Below are 17923 nucleotides of genomic sequence, written 5' to 3'. Positions count from 1 at the left end.
AGAGAGGAGGGGAGGGAGAAGAGCAGTTGATGAAGCACTGGTAGTCATTAAATCTGTAGGAGAGATAGATGGTATTAGTACGGACCTTTTCTGCAGACAGATTTATTATCCCCTGATGAGGAACAACAAGGGGTGACTGTTTTCCTAATCCTTGTGTCTGTAACCTCTTGCAATAGTCAAGCGGAATTTCAGCAGCGTGGCCGCCTCTTCGGGCAATGCTACCCTCAACGGGGAGGACGGTGTGGAACAGACGGCAATCAAGGTATCTCTGAAGTGTCCCATTACATTCCGGCGGATCCAGCTACCGGCGAGAGGCCATGATTGCAAGCACGTCCAGGTCAGGGGGTGGGGATGAAGCCTCTGCTCCTCAATCCAGAGGGATGGGGGAGGTCCACTTTGGGCTCAGAGGAAATGAGGGTGGGATGGGGGGAGAGATGGAAGCACAGCCCCCTTAAATCCTAGTGCTGCTGCTAAGGGGACCTCCCTAACCTTTTTGAAGATGCCCTAGGGGCCAGTGAAAGGTGCCTTGGTTACATTGCCCCAGCTGCCCTCCCATGCAGATGTCATTCAGAATCCCCACTGCTTGTCATTAGGCTTCCATCTGTGCAGTCACCTCTTCTTACATTTTATCCTGAGGGATCTGCCACCTGCTCCCCAACCAAGTTGGAGCTCTGGCTTTTTCTCTTCGTCTCAATCAGTCATCATCCAGCCAATCACTCAGTCAGCCTGTCACTTTCCTGTTTTATTGTTATGATTATAACTGCCCTCCTTGCAGTCTAATTGAAGAAAGGACCGGGGAAAGTGATCATCCGAGGACAGTATAATAAGAGCCATCACAAAGCTCTAACCTGCTAAATATCAGGGAGTTGTGGAAGCAGTAAATAGTCTTGAGTTGATGGTGGAGATCATGATCCCTTAGGCTGGGATGCTAAAGAAGGGCTTCATAGAGTGAATAGGAACTAAGCTGGCCCTTGAAGAGTGAGTGTTCTTACATCAGAACAGACCAGGGACAAGAAGGAAACGACGTGAGCTGTTGTGTCTAAGAGACATGTGTGAAGAGGCTTCAGAGGCATTTTATTGTAAGGAAAAGGTTGCAGATTCTAGAATCCTAGCCTTAGCGCTGCATGGGTAGCACGCAGGGTTTTGCCTTCTACACTCAGGTGCCTCAGGTGCCCTGTACTCATTCTCCATGTCTTATCTTTCCAGTGCTTCGATTTGGAATCATACTTGCAGCTGAACTGTGAGAGGGGTACCTGGAGGTGTCCAGTGTGCAAGTGAGTAAGACTGTGTCCTGGAGAGCTGAGATCATATGTTCCACCTCTGCTAGCTGCCTAACCTACCTGAGAGTGCCCCCCTGCACTGCTAGCTTAGCTCTGCCTTTGGCCTTGGAGGGACAGTAGCGGCCAAGCGTTCTCTCCTCACCCTTCCCAGTTCCCTAACTCCAGTGACCATTCTAAAAGAGGAATGAAAGAGGGCTAAGGCCTAATAAAAGGAGAATGGGGAGCAGACGGGCTCAAGCTTCAACACATTGAAAGACAGATCATAAGACACTGAAATAGATATTCAGGAATCTTGAGGATGGACCTTCTCCAAAAGACTTTTAAGAACAGAATGGACATGTACACACATACACACTCCCTCCTCAATCCTCTGTCCAGTGTGGGCTCAGTGACCAAGAGAGCAGGGTAGTTTATCCGGTAAATGGAGAGAAAATAGTTGCTGTCTTAGAAAGACACACTCGCCAGAATCTTGGGTTTGGTCTCCAAGGGAAACAATCAGTGACTTAGCTTCTCTTTTTGTCTAGTAAAACTGCTCTGCTTGAAGGCCTGGAGGTGGATCAGTACATGTGGGGAATCCTGAATGCCATCCAGAAGTAAGTGTCGCTGGTCTGAGGAGAGATCTTGGGTGGGGTGTAGTTGACTTTGGATTCTGAAAATGGGATGCTCATGACAGTGGGTAGCCCCTGATTTCCCATGCCCCTTCATTCAGTGATATAGGGGCCATTTATGCCCAGTTTATAATGTCTCTGGTTCATATTTAGAGCCTCAGTTCAGTTCATTTCAATAAGCATTTGTTTAACATTTATCATTGTTTATTTTTAATTCTACTGATAGCTACTATTTTAAAATCTTTTTTTCTTTTACAAATAGACTTTTTTCCCTATCTCCTGCCCAGGGAACCATCCCCTCTGATGAAAAATAAAAACAGAAAGGAGAAAAGGGTGGTTCAGCCAAACTAACCAGCCCATTAGTGGAGTGCTGATGGTGCAGGCAGTGTCTTGACCTTCCATGTCTGTCCATAAGAGAGGGAAGACTTTCTCTTCTCTTCTCATGGACCCAGCTTGATCATTCTTAATGAACATTTCAGTTTGGATTGGATTTTTCTTCTATGTTCTAACTGGAACCTTCTCTGTCCTTCCCTGTACTTTTGAGTATAATTTTCCCAGTTTCCTTCCAGATTCAGCTCAAATTCCACCAGCTGTAGGAGGATTCCTGTTCCCTGGTCCCCCAGTCCAGCTGCCAGCCCATTCTTGATATTAACTTTCATTTACTCTCCATTAGTCTTACCCCCAAATATGTTGTCTCCCCCATTAGAATGATGAAGACCATGTTTTTAGCTTTCTTTGTAGCTCCAGACTTGAGCATAGTGCCCAGCATGTGGGCATATATTAATAAGTTAATATAATAATAATAAAGCTAATAATTAAATATAATAGCAAATTAAAGATATAATAAATCCTTCTTAACTGACTGACCAGTTAGCCTTGTTTTGAAGAAGAAATGAAAGAATATATGTTCAAATGTTTTTTAAAAACAGAGCTGGAGCTGCTAGACTCTCTTGAGCCCCTCGGGGCAGATTCAGACATCTAGAAAAAGGGATTCTTTCTGCAGAGGACCCACAGAAAGCCTTAGCCATTTTCCTTTATCATTTGCAGCTCGGAGTTTGAAGAAGTTACCATCGACCCCACATGTAGCTGGAGGCCAGTCCCCATCAAATCTGATATCCACATCAAGGATGACCCGGACGGCATCCCCTCCAAAAGGTTTAAGACAATGAGTCCCAGCCAGATGATCATGCCCAATGTCATGGAAATGATTGCAGCTCTGGGCCCTGGCCCGTCCCCCTATCCACTTCCTCCCCCGCCTGGGGGCACCAACTCCAATGAGTATAACAGCCAAGGTAGGTGAAACCAGAAACACACCTTTACCTGGCCCCGGCTCGCCAAGAATGGGGTCCAGGGGGCACGATAGGGCTGAGTTAGGACTTTGGATTCCAGAGATCCCAAAGCACACATCCTTCCTCCCCTGCTTCCTGGTGCTGTTCTGCTCCACCTGCAGCCATCTCCAAAGCAGATTCATGGTCTTGGGAACCTGTGGCTTACCCATGTGACAGAGGAGGAAAGAGCATGAAGGATGATGATGGTTCGCCAGAGTTATTGCAAGCTTCATCTTTATCTGGATTGTAGTTGGAGCTGTGAAGATACACTCCATTCACTCCCCTCCCACTCCCCATCCCCCCCGACACACCCCTGTCCTTCATTCCCCAGGTAAATGAGGACCACGGAAGCAGTGGGGACAGGTGGGGAGGAGAGAATGCTTCTCCATGCTGTGTCATCACCATCATGCTTAGTCACAGCACAGAGCCATATTGGACACATGGTCACATCCTGTCCCCCAGGTTCAGTGGGTCTCATGATCCCCGCATGAGCCCAGAGCTCTGCTACATTTCTTATTTACAGAGCTGGGATGGAGGAGAGGGGGTGACATATTGGGAGAAAACAGCATTATCGTTTTCCTTCAGAGGGCTTTCGTTTTAAAAGAAACAAGACCTGGTTTCCCTAGGGTGTCCGTCCTTGCCATGTCCCTGTGTATGACCCTGAGTAAGCTTGATTGTTCAAGTTCAGTGAGTTCGTGGCTGCAGCCTTCAACCATACCTGGTCAGTGGGGAGCCACCTCACCCTCTCTGGAGTCAGGGGCTACAATGGGGTGCTGTCTAACGAGAGAGCCTCATCTTTCCACAGTGGTGTACCCATACATGTTCCCACATTTGAGAATTATTTTACTGCTGGGGAAGTCACCCCGTTAAAGAAATGAGCTTGAATTTCCAGAGGGTCTTCTTGTAGGAAAGTCCGAGTGCTTCTTATGTTGTCTTTCTCATCTTCTTAGTAAATGAGGGAACATGATGCCCGTGGGGCAGTGGGTTGAACAGAAAAGCCAGGTCACTTGTGGTCGAGTAACATAACACTGTGTAGCCCAATGTTATACAGCAAACCAGGATCAGAAACAGGATCGGAACAAAGGTCTCATCCTGTTTACTCTTGATATTGCTTTGGGAAGGCAGTGATGTGGAAAGAGCAATAGAATCATTGAAACTAGACAGGGATTAAGAGATCAGCAGTTTCAACTCACTCATTTTATGAATAAGGAAATTTTGATCCAGAAAAGTGAAATGACATGCCCAAGATAACTCAGCTCATTAATGACCGAGAAAGAACTATACCCCAGAATCCCTGAATCTAGGTGTTGTTTTGTCATTAACTCCCCGTGTGACCTTGGATGAGATACTTCAATTCTCTGAACCTCAGTTTCCCCATCTGTAAAATGAGGAAATTGGACTATATGTTCTCTAAGCTTTATTCCATTATTAGAATTTTCTCCTTCCCTATATTCCCCATAGTGTTGAATATTCTAGGTAGGGATTCTATCTGTATATGGTTTGGTTATTTATTTACTAGGCCAGTTTAGATGAATTTCCTTACCAGTAGAAGATACCTAAAGGTACCAACCATAACCTGAGGACATCAGGAAAATTCTCTTCCTCCTACATTTGTCAGTGAAAAACTCCCTCTGCCTGCCCCTCTCCCTACCACTGTGCCTTCGTTTCCCTTCCCAGTTGAATAAGTCCAAGAAATTTCAGTGTAGGCAACGTCTCACCATATAGAGCCTAAGAGAAATGGCTCTAGATTCCTCAGAAGAGACAGAGAGAAACTTGGTTCTCTCAAGCCCCGTCCCATGCCTCATGCAGAGGTCCCAGTGCCCAATGCTATCGATTTAGTGGGTGACCGCCCCCTCCCCTCCCCTTGTTTTCACCCCCTCAGGCAACAACTACCAAGGCCACGGTAACTTTGACTTCCCCCATGGGAACCCCGGAGGGACGTCCATGAATGACTTCATGCACGGGCCCCCTCAGCTCTCCCACCCCCCGGACATGCCCAGCAACATGGCTGCCCTGGAGAAACCCCTCAGTCACCCCATGCAAGAAACTGTAAGTACCCTCTCACCATCATCCTGTCTTCCCTTCTCTGACCTACCTAACCCCCTCTTCCCATCTAAATCCTTTACCTTCTTCTTGGACTAGCCTGGGTAACAAGTCTCAATCTGAGACACTTCTTTGGGGATGTTTTCTTCCTTTCCCAGCAGAAATAGAAGCCAGGCTGTGGGAGTCAACAGATAGTGGGGTCAAGTCCTGCCAATGTTTTCTAGTGTTAGCTAGTGGACAGTGGGTTAGCTGTTCTAGATCCCAGAATTCTATGGGGTTGGCCTTCTTCCAGTTCTTAAATTCATTCTCTAGATCTCTTCAAAGAGTGGTCTCTCTCTTCCCTTATTATCCCCTATACACACTAAAACAAAGTCACCATATTCTGGATTATATAGTGACAAGGGCATCAGATTTAAAGTCCAACCACCTGGGTTGACGTGCCAGTTCTGCTAGTTACTGCCTGTCTGACTTTGGGCACCACTTCATTAGGACTTAGTTTACCCATCTATAAAAGGAGAGAGGTGGGATAAACTCTAGATGATCCTAGAAGTGCCTTCTAGCTCATATGAGCCCCATTTATTCTGCCTTCATTCACTCAGTGTTCAAGTTTCAAATCCAGTATTCACTGTGGAACCAAAGTCAAGAACATTCTTTTCAGTCCCAAAACAAGCACAAACAACTGTCTTGGAATTTTGATCCCTATTCTAATATTATTTGCAGTTTGCATGGGATCCTTGTCAAAGGAAATTTCTTGAGCATTTTCCTGATGCTGTGACTTCTCCATGGCCATAAAGGGCAAGAATTAGAATTCTACAGGGACAGAATTAGAATTAATTAATGAATTAGAATTAGATCAACATCTGGACTTGGCTTTACAGATGTTCTTTGCTGATTTCTCTCATACCTTAAGAATGAATGTCAATCGGGGCAGGTGAAAGCTTTCCAAGATGACACCAGAACCAGTACAGGGTGGGGGGGGGGGAGGGAAAGGGTGGACACATGTTTGTTCATTTCTGAGTCTTCCCTGACTGACTGACATGGTGTCTTAACTTGCTTTGGCTGCCTTTCCAGATCAGCCAGTTAGTTGGCTGTGAAGAAAAACAGTTAATGTCACTTCTCCCTCCTTTCTTCCTTCAAAAAAAATGAGTAGGAGGGCAAGAATTTGCAGAACAGATAGAATCTCAAATGCCCAGCCACTTAAAACTACACTCGGGGTCAAATTCGTGAGAATGGAGTATTGATGCTATTTTTCCCTAAAGGGGCCAGAGAGCTTTAGATAAAGGAAGAAAAGCATCAAGAATAATAAATATTAAGACTGTTACTTAGGATACAATTTTATATTTTTCACAGTGAGAACACTTTATAGCCTCATTTGGTCTTTGAGACATAAGTTAGATATAACAAGGCAAGTATTGTTGTTACCATTTAAAGATGAAGAAACAGGTTCAGTCTCCTTAAGGGACCTAGCTAATGACCTCTGGAGCCTGGATCCCCATCTTGGTGTTCTTTCCACTGCCCAAAGTGGGAGAAACTATTGCAGACAATAGTCTTTGGATATGTGAGTGACTGAAGAGGACCAGAAAGAAGGGAAAACAGATTAAAAGTCTGTGTTCTGATTTCTGTTGGTCACAACACCAGCTCCTTTCTTTAGGCAATCTGCTCATTTCTATGCTTGAATAAAGAACAGAGGCTAGGGCTTAGGGAGTGTGTTCTAAGGAATCCCAAACCTGCCCTACCCTTTTCCCCAAGCCCTAGGGGAGAGGGAAGAGGGAGCAGGCAGAGGGTGTTTTGTGTTCTTCTGGCCTTGGCCTTGGAACTTGCCAGGAGTTCAGAGTATCAGACTTCAGAGTTATAGTTCAGAATCAGCTTTTGGGTAAAGGCTGTTATTTTAAAACAAGACAAAAAATGGCCCTGTAGCTTTTCTGAGAACTTCTGGCCAACTCAAGGATAATGAGCCCCAGGAAATTGTGATTATGGGCCAAAAATAAAAGGAGTCCAATCTTAGAGGAAAAAATAGTTTAACAGGAAGGGCAGAAGGGGGTTTCTCCCAGAAATCATCCAAATCATTGGCTAGATGCAGGCCCAGCTTTGGCCTTCCAGTGCCCATGGAACTGAGTCTACGTAAGGTAAAATATTTAGGGATTTTTTAGGAACTTCTAGGAGCACTCCCTACCTTCCCTCTTCCCACCTTTCCTAGTACCCAGGGATAAACTCCCAACTGAGACCTACAGAGAGCCTTCCCCATAAAATGGAGCAAGAGAAAAGGAGCAAAAGAAAAGGAGTGGAGTTTTGGTGGGCACCTGGACCTGCTCTGCTGCAATGGAAGGAGAAATTGGCAAACTTTCCAGGTCATTTTCTGACCAAGGTAGAGAATAGACAGAGACAGAGAGATTCCAGCCCTTTAACCAGCTTCTAAAAATGAAGGCCATCAAGGCAGCACCTCTGCTTAAAGTCGCACTCATTCAGGCTGGTGATGGCCAGGGATTAAAGCCTTTAGCAGAATCCTTGTTCCATCCACAAGAGATGGTGGTTTAAATGCCATTGGCTCCTGTTCTCCCACCCCCAGGTTTGGTTAGATGTTGGAAACATTAGCTGAACCAAGAAGTTGTTTTTGAAGTAGCCATCTGCTAATTCAGGATTTGGGAGGACTGATTGAAGTGCACTAGAATCCATCCACTATCCCTTCTTTACTGAACGTCTGGTGGAAAGTTTAGAGCAGTGGTTCTCAAACTTTTGTTTTTAGTATCTTTATCCTATTAAAAATTATTGAGGATCTCTCCAAAGCGTTTTTGTTTATCTGGATTATATTTATAGACATTTACCATATTGGAAATAAAAACTATTTTTGAATTTGTAGACCTCTAAAAAGGTTTCAGAGATCCCCAGGATTCTCTAGACCAAACTTTGAGAACTACTGGTTTAGAGAGACAGTTTGGACTCAGTAGAAATAAGAACAATCTTACAATGAGTTAGAGTTCTATCCCAATAGGTAATGAGCTCCTCATCATTACCACAAGATGATGACACCAGAGATGCTGAAGAAGACACTTAAAACTTCATTTCTCTGGACCTCAGTTTCCTCATCTGAAAATAGGTTAATTGGATTGAATGACTGGCTTTAAGTCATATGGTCCTATGAGTTCCACAGTAGATGAGAGGTCAGAATTATTGATCTGTGACGTAAAGTCTCTTTCCTTCTAATTCTAAAGTTCTCTTAGTCCCTTTGAAAAGGGAGCTTGCTTAGCACACACTCAGAGAAGGCATATGGTCACCTTAAGAAGAGAATACACTTTTCCATGGACTATTTACCAAATAGTGGATTTCTGTGGATGCAGGTGCTATAAATGTCATCGGTTCATTAAAGGATCTCTCCCCCTGCACACAAATGGCCTTCCTCTACAGATCAGTCCTTAGTGGAGCGTTTTTCTGCTTATACTTAGCAATAAGACTACATTTTGGTAAACTAATCCACACTCATTTATTAAGGGCCTACTATTCGTCAGCTATTAGTTCAGTGGGTACAGAGATGGAAAATTCCTTGCCTTCAAGAAGTAGTACATATAAGTGTGCACCATGTAAATGTAAGTTGTTTGCATAAGCAGTAGAAGGACTGAGAAGGGCTTCCTCCACAAGTAATATGGCTTTCCCTAAAATTTCATAATTCAGTAATTCAGAATGCCCTTCTCCTTTGCAGTGAGTGAATTTGGCAGCATAAACACCATCATCTGATCTTTGTGTCTCTCTGTTCTTTGCCTTCTGAGACACTCCATCCCCAACCCAGAGGGTCCTGCCTTCTCTAACTTTGGGGCGGTACCTGTAGCTTTCTTGCTTCTTCCTTTACTGCTGGCTCCAGTAGAGAGTCCTAGGAAAGTCCCCTCAGGTTTAGGTTTTTTCCATGGCTCTGGAGCTGGTTTTTGCTTGGAGTTCCATTTGGCCATGGTTTCCACAGAGGGACCATTCTCCTCTTCCTCAGGCCCCCTGACCCCATTGGTATTCAGTGGCTATCCCGGTGGTACATCATCCCTCTCCTCAGTGGGACCTCTCAGAAAGTGCCCATTGTTAGCCAAGGAAGCCATTTCTGGCTTCATGAAGCAGCTGGGTTTCCCAGAGCCCTCCCTTCTCCCTGCTCCTCTGTCACAGGGTACCAGGGGCTGCCTGGCGCTGTGCTGGGTCTGTCGGGTGCTTTGCTCTGTGTGTCTGCGGGGGCCCCCCACCCCCCAGCTCTGTTCTGTGGCTGTGGCCAGGGCCAGCATTTACATGCCTCCCCCGAACCCTCAAACATTCACATTTTGCTTTTCCATTTCTGACCACGCTCTTGTTCATTGTGATGGTGTCCAGGCTGGAGGAGACTTGGGGGCCGGGCAGGGGAAGCCCTTCATCCCCTCCTGCCCTCGTCTCCCCCAGAGACGCCGGTGTGGTCCCCTTCTTCATGGCGCTGTGGCCCGGTCGGTTGTTTTGGGGGGCGTCTTTGATTTTTTGTTTATTTCTTGACGGAAAAGCATTCAGTGTAAAGGGTGTTTTTGGTTTGTTTTGGTTTTGGTTTTCATTTTCTTCAGGCATCTCGTGCACTGTATCTTGTCACCTCACTTTTCTTTTTTTTCCTGCTTCTCTCCTCCTCCGCAGATCCCACATCCTGGCAGTTCTGATCAGTCCCATACTTCCATACAACAAGGTTTGCACGTACCACACCCCAGCAACCAGTCAGGGCCACCATTACATCACAGTGGGGCTCCTCCTCCTCCTCCTCCTCCACCTCCTCCTCCTCCTCCTTCCCAGCCGCCCCGGCAACCGCCTCAGGCTGCTCCCAGCAACCATCCACACAGCGACCTGACCTTTAACCCCTCCACAGCCTTAGAGGGTCAGGCCGGAGCACAGGGAGCGTCCGACATGCCGGAACCTTCGCTGGATGTAAGTTTGGGTCACCGATGTCATCTGCCTGCATTTAGGTTTGGCACCTGGAGGTGCCCTAGACATAGTGGGGGGAGGGAGGGAGGAAGGGGAGGACAAGGGCAGGGGGTGGAGGAGGAGGCGGGATGGTGGCCAGAGGGGTGCAGCCTCCCCTCCCATCTGGGAGGTTGGGCAGGTGAGATGGGGAGCTTACGGGGTGGGGGGGCTCAACACATCTCATATCCTGGCTCCACTTAGAGAAGGGATGGGGTACCCCCCCCAGGACAGGGCAGGATGATTCTGCTCTCACTGGGGGTCTCCCTTCATTAAGGTGCTTTGTCACTTCTGACCATCTGACCATTGGGCCTCCAGGCCAGCTGCCCTCGGTCTCCAAGCCCCAGACATACACCTTCTCAATTCAGCTTTATGGGATTGGGAGTTTTGGCTTAGGGCTGAGTTTGGGTTTTTTAATTTTTGACCTTACACTAATTTGAGGCATTCAGGGGGAGATTCCCCCATCCTCCCCCCCCCCCCACCTTTTCTCCTTTTTCCTCTCCCCTACTTCCTCTCCCATTTTGGGTCTGATGTGCTCTGTTTCTCATGGTAGAGGGGACCAGAGGGATAGGCTGTTATCAAAAGCCGGGGGCCTCTGGGAGTTCCTCTGTCTGTCTTGTTGTGTGTGTGTGTCTCTGATTTACTGGTCCATGTGTCATCCGTGCCTGCTTTTCAGCCTTTTCTGTTGCACATTCCCGCGGCCTGATCAGGGGGTCCCAGGTGTTGGCTAGCAGGGCGGGGAGGAATGGCCGAGAGAAGGCTAGAGCCTGGGGACCCCCTTTTCAGCCCAGCCTTGCCACACAGGGTGAGAGGCTTAATAAACACCCCAAAGTCACCTCCCCTCGGGCCACCATCAGCACCCCCTTCTTACTGGTCACCAGGAGACGCATCAGTAATTCCTTAGAGTGGGTTGGCCACTCACAGTATCCGTAAGAAGGAGCCTACAGAGAGAGGAACCACTGAGGAGAAAAGGGAGGGTGGGATAAAGAAGCATCAGAAGGCAAGACCAGTAAGAGAAAATTCCTTAGTTAGCACCTAGAACTACTAAATAAAGTGAGTGTCCCAAATGCCGGGGCCTGGATCTGCGCTCAGCCCTCCTACTTCAACAAGGAGAGATGCTAACTCTCCTACAAGTTAGGCCTTGGGGCCAGAGGGAGGGACTGGCAGGTCTAAAACTCAGGGGGGCTTCTAGGCCCACCCCCCTCATTTTTACAAATGAGGAAACTGAGATCTGGCGAGGGCTAATTGACTTTCCCAAGGTTTCACAGATAGTGAGAATCAGGAGAGATTGAAGCAAGTCCTCTGCCTCTTGGTCCATGCCACCTGTAGTTGCTGCCTCGGTGCTTCAAATCCACTGGGCATCTGCCACTTGGGAAGCTTCTTCCCCTGTAGGGCAGTGGTGGCAAACTCACATGGAAAAGGAGGCCATCAAATACCCCACCGATGACCCCCTCCCTGCAAGCCACCTTAGAAAACCACATTATTATAGTATCTGTGTTTTATTGTATTTTTATTCATTTTGTTAAATAATTGCCATTTACATCTGAAACTGGTTCAGACCACTCTGGGCAGTGTGGTGGGCTACAGATTTGACCCCTGTCCTAGAGTGCTGAGAAGTGGGGAGTATGTCAGAATTAGAAAATGGATGTGAGGTGAAATAACAATTTCAACTGGCATATTCCTGTTACCCTATAACATACTTACATCTCCCTCCCCCCAAAAAAGACCCAAATAAATATCATTTAATTTCAAAAAAAACCTTTTATTTTGTAAAATTTCTCCCATTTGAGACAGACTGGTAATGAGATTTTTACTCTCCTACTAAAAATGCCTCCTTCTCTCCCTTAGCCTCTGCCCTTCCCACAGACATTGCCTTAGCCTCTTGGCCCATACTCTGGGCTGTTAAACCCAGAGCATTGCCTGTGGAAGAAAGGGTTGTCATTACATTAATGCTTCAATTGAGGCGAGCTGGGATGTGCCCTTCGAAAGGGTGTCCTGGTAGTTCCCAGAAGCCCCTGACTTTTCAGCTGAAGAGAGTTATTAAAACAGCATAGAGAAGGAAGGTTCGCAAGCACTGTAGACCCCTCTTCGATTTGGAGTTAGCCCTATGAAGCTTTAGAGCAGATTGAGCCATCAGGACACCAGGAGTTTGGAGGAAGGGATAGTAACTGACTTTGTCTCCCAGGTAAATGGTCTCCATCCTGTTGTCACTTGGCGCAGAGTAGATGCAAAAGCCATCTCCCACAAGCTCTTCTGCTGTGGGGCTTGGAGAAGATCGTCAAGTGGGTCCTGAGATCAGGGGAGGTTATACTGGGGATACCAGACCTGAGAGCCGGGGGCTGGCCACCACTCCCCAAAAGGGAATTAGCAGGACCACAAGCCAGTGTTCCCTAACGCTCAGCAGAAACACCTTCTCCGATTGGAGTGAGGTTCCTTCTAGCTCAGAGCTTTAGAATTAGCCATCGAGGAGCAGCATCAGTCCCCCCCTCCAATTGCATCAGCTCATTGGTGAGGTGAGCCAGACTTTGAGGTACAAGTCTCCCAGCCTTTTGCCCCCATCTCGCTCAGTGGGACAGGATATGTTTTGGTAGTGGGTGGCAGGTGTTGGGTCTGAGTTCAAATCCCAAATCTGCCATTGAATAGTGGGGTAAATCTTGGGCAAACTACATGAAGACTCTAAAGTTCCTCCTCCACAAAATAGGGCTGGACTGACTAGGTGGGCTCTGAGGCCTGTGAGCTCATGCTCTTCCTTCTTCAGGGATAGAAAAGGCACCATGAGCTGTCCCTGTGCCCCTCTGGAGGGTAGCAGGAGGAAGAGTGGCTCCTGGAGGCGTCTGCCTCCCATGACCAGCAGCCAATGCTGTCTGGCCCTTCCTCATCCCCTTCTCCATCTTTGTTTTCCAGCTTCTTCCAGAACTCACGAATCCAGATGAGTTGCTCTCGTACCTGGACCCTCCTGACCTGCCGAGCAATAGTAACGACGACCTTCTCTCGCTTTTTGAGAACAACTGAAGCTCTCAGCTTTTAATCAGTCCCCTTCCCCTTCCCCACACATACACACACATGCACACGCATGCAAACACACACATACACACACATACACACATGCTTCTCCACCCTATGTAGCCATGGTTCTCCCAAGTTCTTGACCCCAGAACTTCTCATTTGGAGGTGGGGTGAGGTCTCTCCCTGCTATCCCCTTCTCAGAACCATTGGCACTCAGTGGGGAGACTGCAGGAGAGGAAATGGTACCTAATGGGTTGGGGGCCCTTAGAGCACCTGCTCCTGGCCCTGGCGTGGCAAAGCCTAAAGCCCAGGGCAACTGCATTTCTGCCCACATCCAACACAGAGCTACAAAGAAGAGCCTTGTGATGGAGAAAACCATCCCAGTATATCTCTAGCTCAGCAAGGATGAGAAAGTGGCTCTCTCTCTCCCCTCCCAGCCCAATTTCTCCCAAGCTGACCCAGTGTCAGAAAAGAACGTTCTAACCCAGGGGTCTTCCATTTTTGAAACTGAGAATTCTCCCCATCCACCAACTTCCCAGACTGGACACCTGAGCATTCACAGAACCAGAAATATGGAGAGAGATGGATGGAACGGGCACAGTACCCTGGGGAGGGGCAACCCACATGGGAGCGAGCCCTGTGGGTGCCAGTAAGAGCCACCAAAGTCACCACCACCGGAAAAGCACAAGCCGTCCAAGAGAGAACCCCACCAGGCCAGAGCAGAGCGTGCTTTCTCCCGTCTTCTTCCTGGAGCTGAGGATTGCCGCTCTTGACCTCTGACAGACCCTGCAAGGGGTCGTGCTACCCAGAGGTTCCGAGAGAATGGATGGAGACTGAGGCATCTGAAAGGATGGGGAAGGGAGAGTTGTTGGTGTTTTGGGTTCCAGCAGAAGTAGGGAACCATGGGATTCTCTCTCAGATCACGGACAGTAAAGAGAATTTCCACTGCCTCTTTTGAATCATAAGAGGACCTATAGTTCCCTCAGCCAGAAATGCGAGAGAGCCTCTGTCCCTTTCCTTTGAGGAAGGGGAGAAGGGGTGGGGATGAAAATGTGGGAAAGGAGGCAGACACAGTAATGTATACTGTTACTCCCAACTTACTCCTTAAAAAAAAAAAAATACACACACAAAAAAGGACAAAATCAGTTTTAAATCCTCTGCAGAAAGGAACACTGGGTCCTGAGAGATGAGTGACTTCCTTTTTTTGTGTTTCCTTCTCCCCCCTTCATCCCTCCCTCATCTCCAGGACTATTTTGTGTTGTCTGGCCTTCACACTGCCTCCCCCACCCACCCAACACCCCTTCCCCCTTTTTTGTCCTGTTAAATATCAAGATTTGCAGAGAAAAAGAAGGGCGGTGAGCTCGAGGTTGAACATGGCTTGGTCTTGATGCCTGAGAGAGCCATTGTTTAGCATTGTCTCTTCTGGGCATAGTGGGCTGCATCTCCAGCTCCAACTCCTCGTCTCTCGATGGGCCACGGCCTCCAGGGAGCACTACACATAGCTGCATATGTGCCATCCTGCCCTTTAAGGAATCCCATCTTGTGGACCTTTCTTCACCCTCGGTAAAATTAACTGATGTTCCCCTCTCACTGGGACATGAAGCATTGTCCCTCCATCTGTCTCTTCAAAGCCCCTGTCCCAGGTCCTCACGCCCCTGTCCCATTTCTCACATAGCCATTTTAATGTATGATTTTATTTGGGGTTAGCTTGCATTTCTGTCAGTGGCCTGCTCTGGGCTCAGATGATGCTGGATTTGCTCCCAGTCTCTCAAATCTGTAAAGTCTTTGCTTCAAGTTCCTTGCTGTCGTCACTGCCCACCCCCCACCCAGCTGATCTTTATTTCTCCCCCTCTCTGGGCACCCCTAGCCCCTTGCTGTAGATATTACAGGAAACGGTGGTCGCTTTCATTTATTTCCAGGCCCCCATATTCGGACCACCAGGTTTTCTGTAGAGAATTTGCCATCACACCTTTGTACTGGTTGGTTTGGTTTTTTGCATTTTTCTCAGATGACAAGTTGTTCAGTATGCAAAATCAATTATTTTAAGAATCACTATTGTAAATATCTTTGTGAATATTTTAGTATCGTCTTTGATAATATTCAACATTTTCATGACCCGGTTATATCCTTTGCTGGTGTTTTTAAATACCTTGACTGAAGATGAAAAAAAAAAGAGTCCTTTTTTAGAAAAAAAAAAAAAGTAAAACAAAAAAAATTCAAAAGTTCTTTTTACAGACTTAAGGGAATGAAATTTCTTTTTATTTTGAAGATGTCAGCTCACCCATTTGATCCATTTCCCCAATCCTTTGGCAGTAGAGCAAACAGCAAAACAAGCAGCATGAGGTTGAATCTGGCTTGCTTCCAGGCGTGTTCCAGATGTTACCACCCCTGGTGTGCCCTGCCATCTTCCACCTCCTCTCCATCCAAACCGCACATACAAACACATGCATATGCACACACACACACACACACACACACACTTGGGATAGAATGTGATTGGGGGGAGGGACGGGGGAGAGAACGGGCCAGTCCATTGTCTTCTGTGTGGGATGATCTCTATGGGAAGGTCAGCCCTCTAGCCAGAATCGAAGGGTCCTTAGATGCCAGGTATTGGGGCCATCTCTGAGGGACCCTTTGGATGTGCTCACAAGTGATGAATTGTCTTCCCCACTGCTATTCTCCCATTTGCGCTGTAGCAGGGTTTCCCAGTATAAATCGGCACCTGCTAACCAGTTTTCCCACTTCTCAGCGCTTCTCTCCTAGGAAGACATGTTTCCTGGCCTTGTCTAGCAAGTTAGTCTCAGTCAAGCATTTTCCTTTAGACTTAAGCATCAGCTTTCTCAAACAGGCAGTGAGCGAGAGAGACCAAGAGTTTTAGAGGGAGCCTTTACCATATTGTTTTGGGGGAAGGGACAGGGACAAGTACATAATGAAAGGAAATCTAGGCTCTGGCTCCTTTTTTTCTTTTTAAGCTGTCAAAGGCACTATTATCCAGAATAAGATCAGCAAAGAGGTAAATGCGAGTAGAAATGATGGTTACGTAAGCAAAGGTGGTTCTCGAATCCCAAGATGGTACCTATTGCTCACATCTTGGTGGATGGAGTTGTTGGAGCTCTCAGAATCTCGAAGGTATCCAGTGCTTCAGAACAGCTACACCTAAAGGAAAACTGCCCACGGGATCTACTGGCATGTTTGTGTCCATTTTGCCAAAGTTAATTACAAGGTGGGATGGGGGGGTAGGAAAGCTCTGGGAAAGAAATACGAGCACCCCTACCCTTTGGGCTTTTTAAAGCTTTATTTGTGTATCAAATTCCCGGTAGATTTTTTGTTCTCCAGATTAAAATATATATGTATATATATATTTCCCCCTTCCCCCAATGGAAGCCCTAACGAACCCACAGAGATCTACACTTCTGCTCACTGATAGAACTTAGGACCGACCCGTCAGACACCGCCGTGTCAGCAGCAGAGACTCAAGGGACACGTCTGTATATATGTAAATGAGAAATAGAGACCTGTTAACAGAGATGCATTCATCTTCCTTGGAATGTGCATTTGATTTTATTTTGCAAAAAAGACAAACAAACAAACAAAAAAAAGCTTGGAGCTCCATCTCATGTGGAAAAAAAAAAAAATAGATCTGTCTGTTAGCGTTTGTGAAGTCTCCGCATTGGATTCACACTCTGTGATATACACTGACCCTGTGTGGAAAGTTTTGCTTTGTTCTGTTTTTATTTTATCTACATGTACTCTTTAGCTTCAATGTGCTAGTCCTCTCACCTGTGTATTTTTAGGGTGCTAAGAAAACAATGAAGAAAATAAAGGAGATTTAAAAAGATTGTAACCAAATTCATACTTTGTACAATTTTTGATATCATGATCAGAGGTGAATGACATGCCCACACACAGGCGCGTGCATGCACGTGCACTCATGTAAGTACAGTCGGAAGTAACTTCTGCAGAAATGGTCATTGTCTTTGTTTGTACATCGTATGTACAATGCAATCATTTCATACTTTAAACTGGTCAGAAAACTAATTGTGATTTCTAGTCTTGCAAAACTGTATGTAGTTAGATGATGTGACAACCTAATATTTATCTAATAAATATGTATTCAAACAAAACCTGTATATTAGGTGTTCATGTGGTTATTTTGTATTTAAAGATCAAATTATTGGACTATTGCTAGACATTTCTATACTCTGTTGTAACACTGAAGTATCTCATTTGCCCATGTTAATTTTTTTTTCTAAATAAATTTTCAAAATGAAGGTTTGTTTTGTGAACTTCAGAAGCGGGTATGGAAAAAGGAAACCACCAATATCCCCCTCTCCAGCCAAATAAGTGATTTGGAACTCCATCCTAACTGAGCTAGCTGAGTGAGAAGAATATTAGAGAGATTGGGAGTAGGGTGGGGAGTGGAGGTGAAGTGAAGATAAGTTTTCTAGTCTGGTCTGGTATCCTAATCAGAAAAGTTTATAAACATACCTTCTTTTTTCTTCACCCTGAGTGATACAGTCACTAGCTTCCTGTGTTGAAATTCTAATTGTGTGTATGAGAGAGGGAGGAAGTTAGAATGTGACTGAAAAAGGACACTAAGAAATTGTTGGAGATGGAAATGTGTAAATATGTGTAAAATACCGCCTCAAACATATGTAGAAGTCAAAGACTTTAGATTTTCTTATTTGATCCACAAGACAACTCTGTGTGAGAGAGA

General features: G+C 46.3%; 1 protein-coding gene across 12 annotated transcripts in view; it reads left to right on the top strand.

The window, feature by feature from the left end:
• The window catches only part of ZMIZ1 (zinc finger MIZ-type containing 1), a 430170-nt gene extending 412834 nt beyond the window's left edge, over positions 1-17336 (top strand). For 11 of the 12 annotated variants that reach the window (XM_031956396.1, XM_031956401.1, XM_031956399.1 and 8 more), the window contains 7 exons: positions 177-337; positions 1207-1274; positions 1805-1873; positions 2936-3180; positions 5099-5265; positions 9883-10167; positions 13105-17336. In XM_031956396.1, coding sequence (XP_031812256.1) covers positions 177-337; positions 1207-1274; positions 1805-1873; positions 2936-3180; positions 5099-5265; positions 9883-10167; positions 13105-13212 — 1103 coding nt within the window. In that variant the 3' untranslated portion in view covers positions 13213-17336. The remainder of the gene's footprint in view (positions 1-176; positions 338-1206; positions 1275-1804; positions 1874-2935; positions 3181-5098; positions 5266-9882; positions 10168-13104) is intronic. The other variant, XM_031956403.1, reaches the window with a different exon arrangement.
• Positions 17337-17923: the final 587 nt, after the last annotated feature.

This window comes from Sarcophilus harrisii, chromosome 2 (genome assembly GCF_902635505.1).
Source record: "Sarcophilus harrisii chromosome 2, mSarHar1.11, whole genome shotgun sequence".
NCBI lineage: Eukaryota > Metazoa > Chordata > Mammalia > Dasyuromorphia > Dasyuridae > Sarcophilus > Sarcophilus harrisii.
Note: the sequence above shows the minus strand (reverse complement) of the source record. Positions and strands in the feature narration are given on the sequence as shown.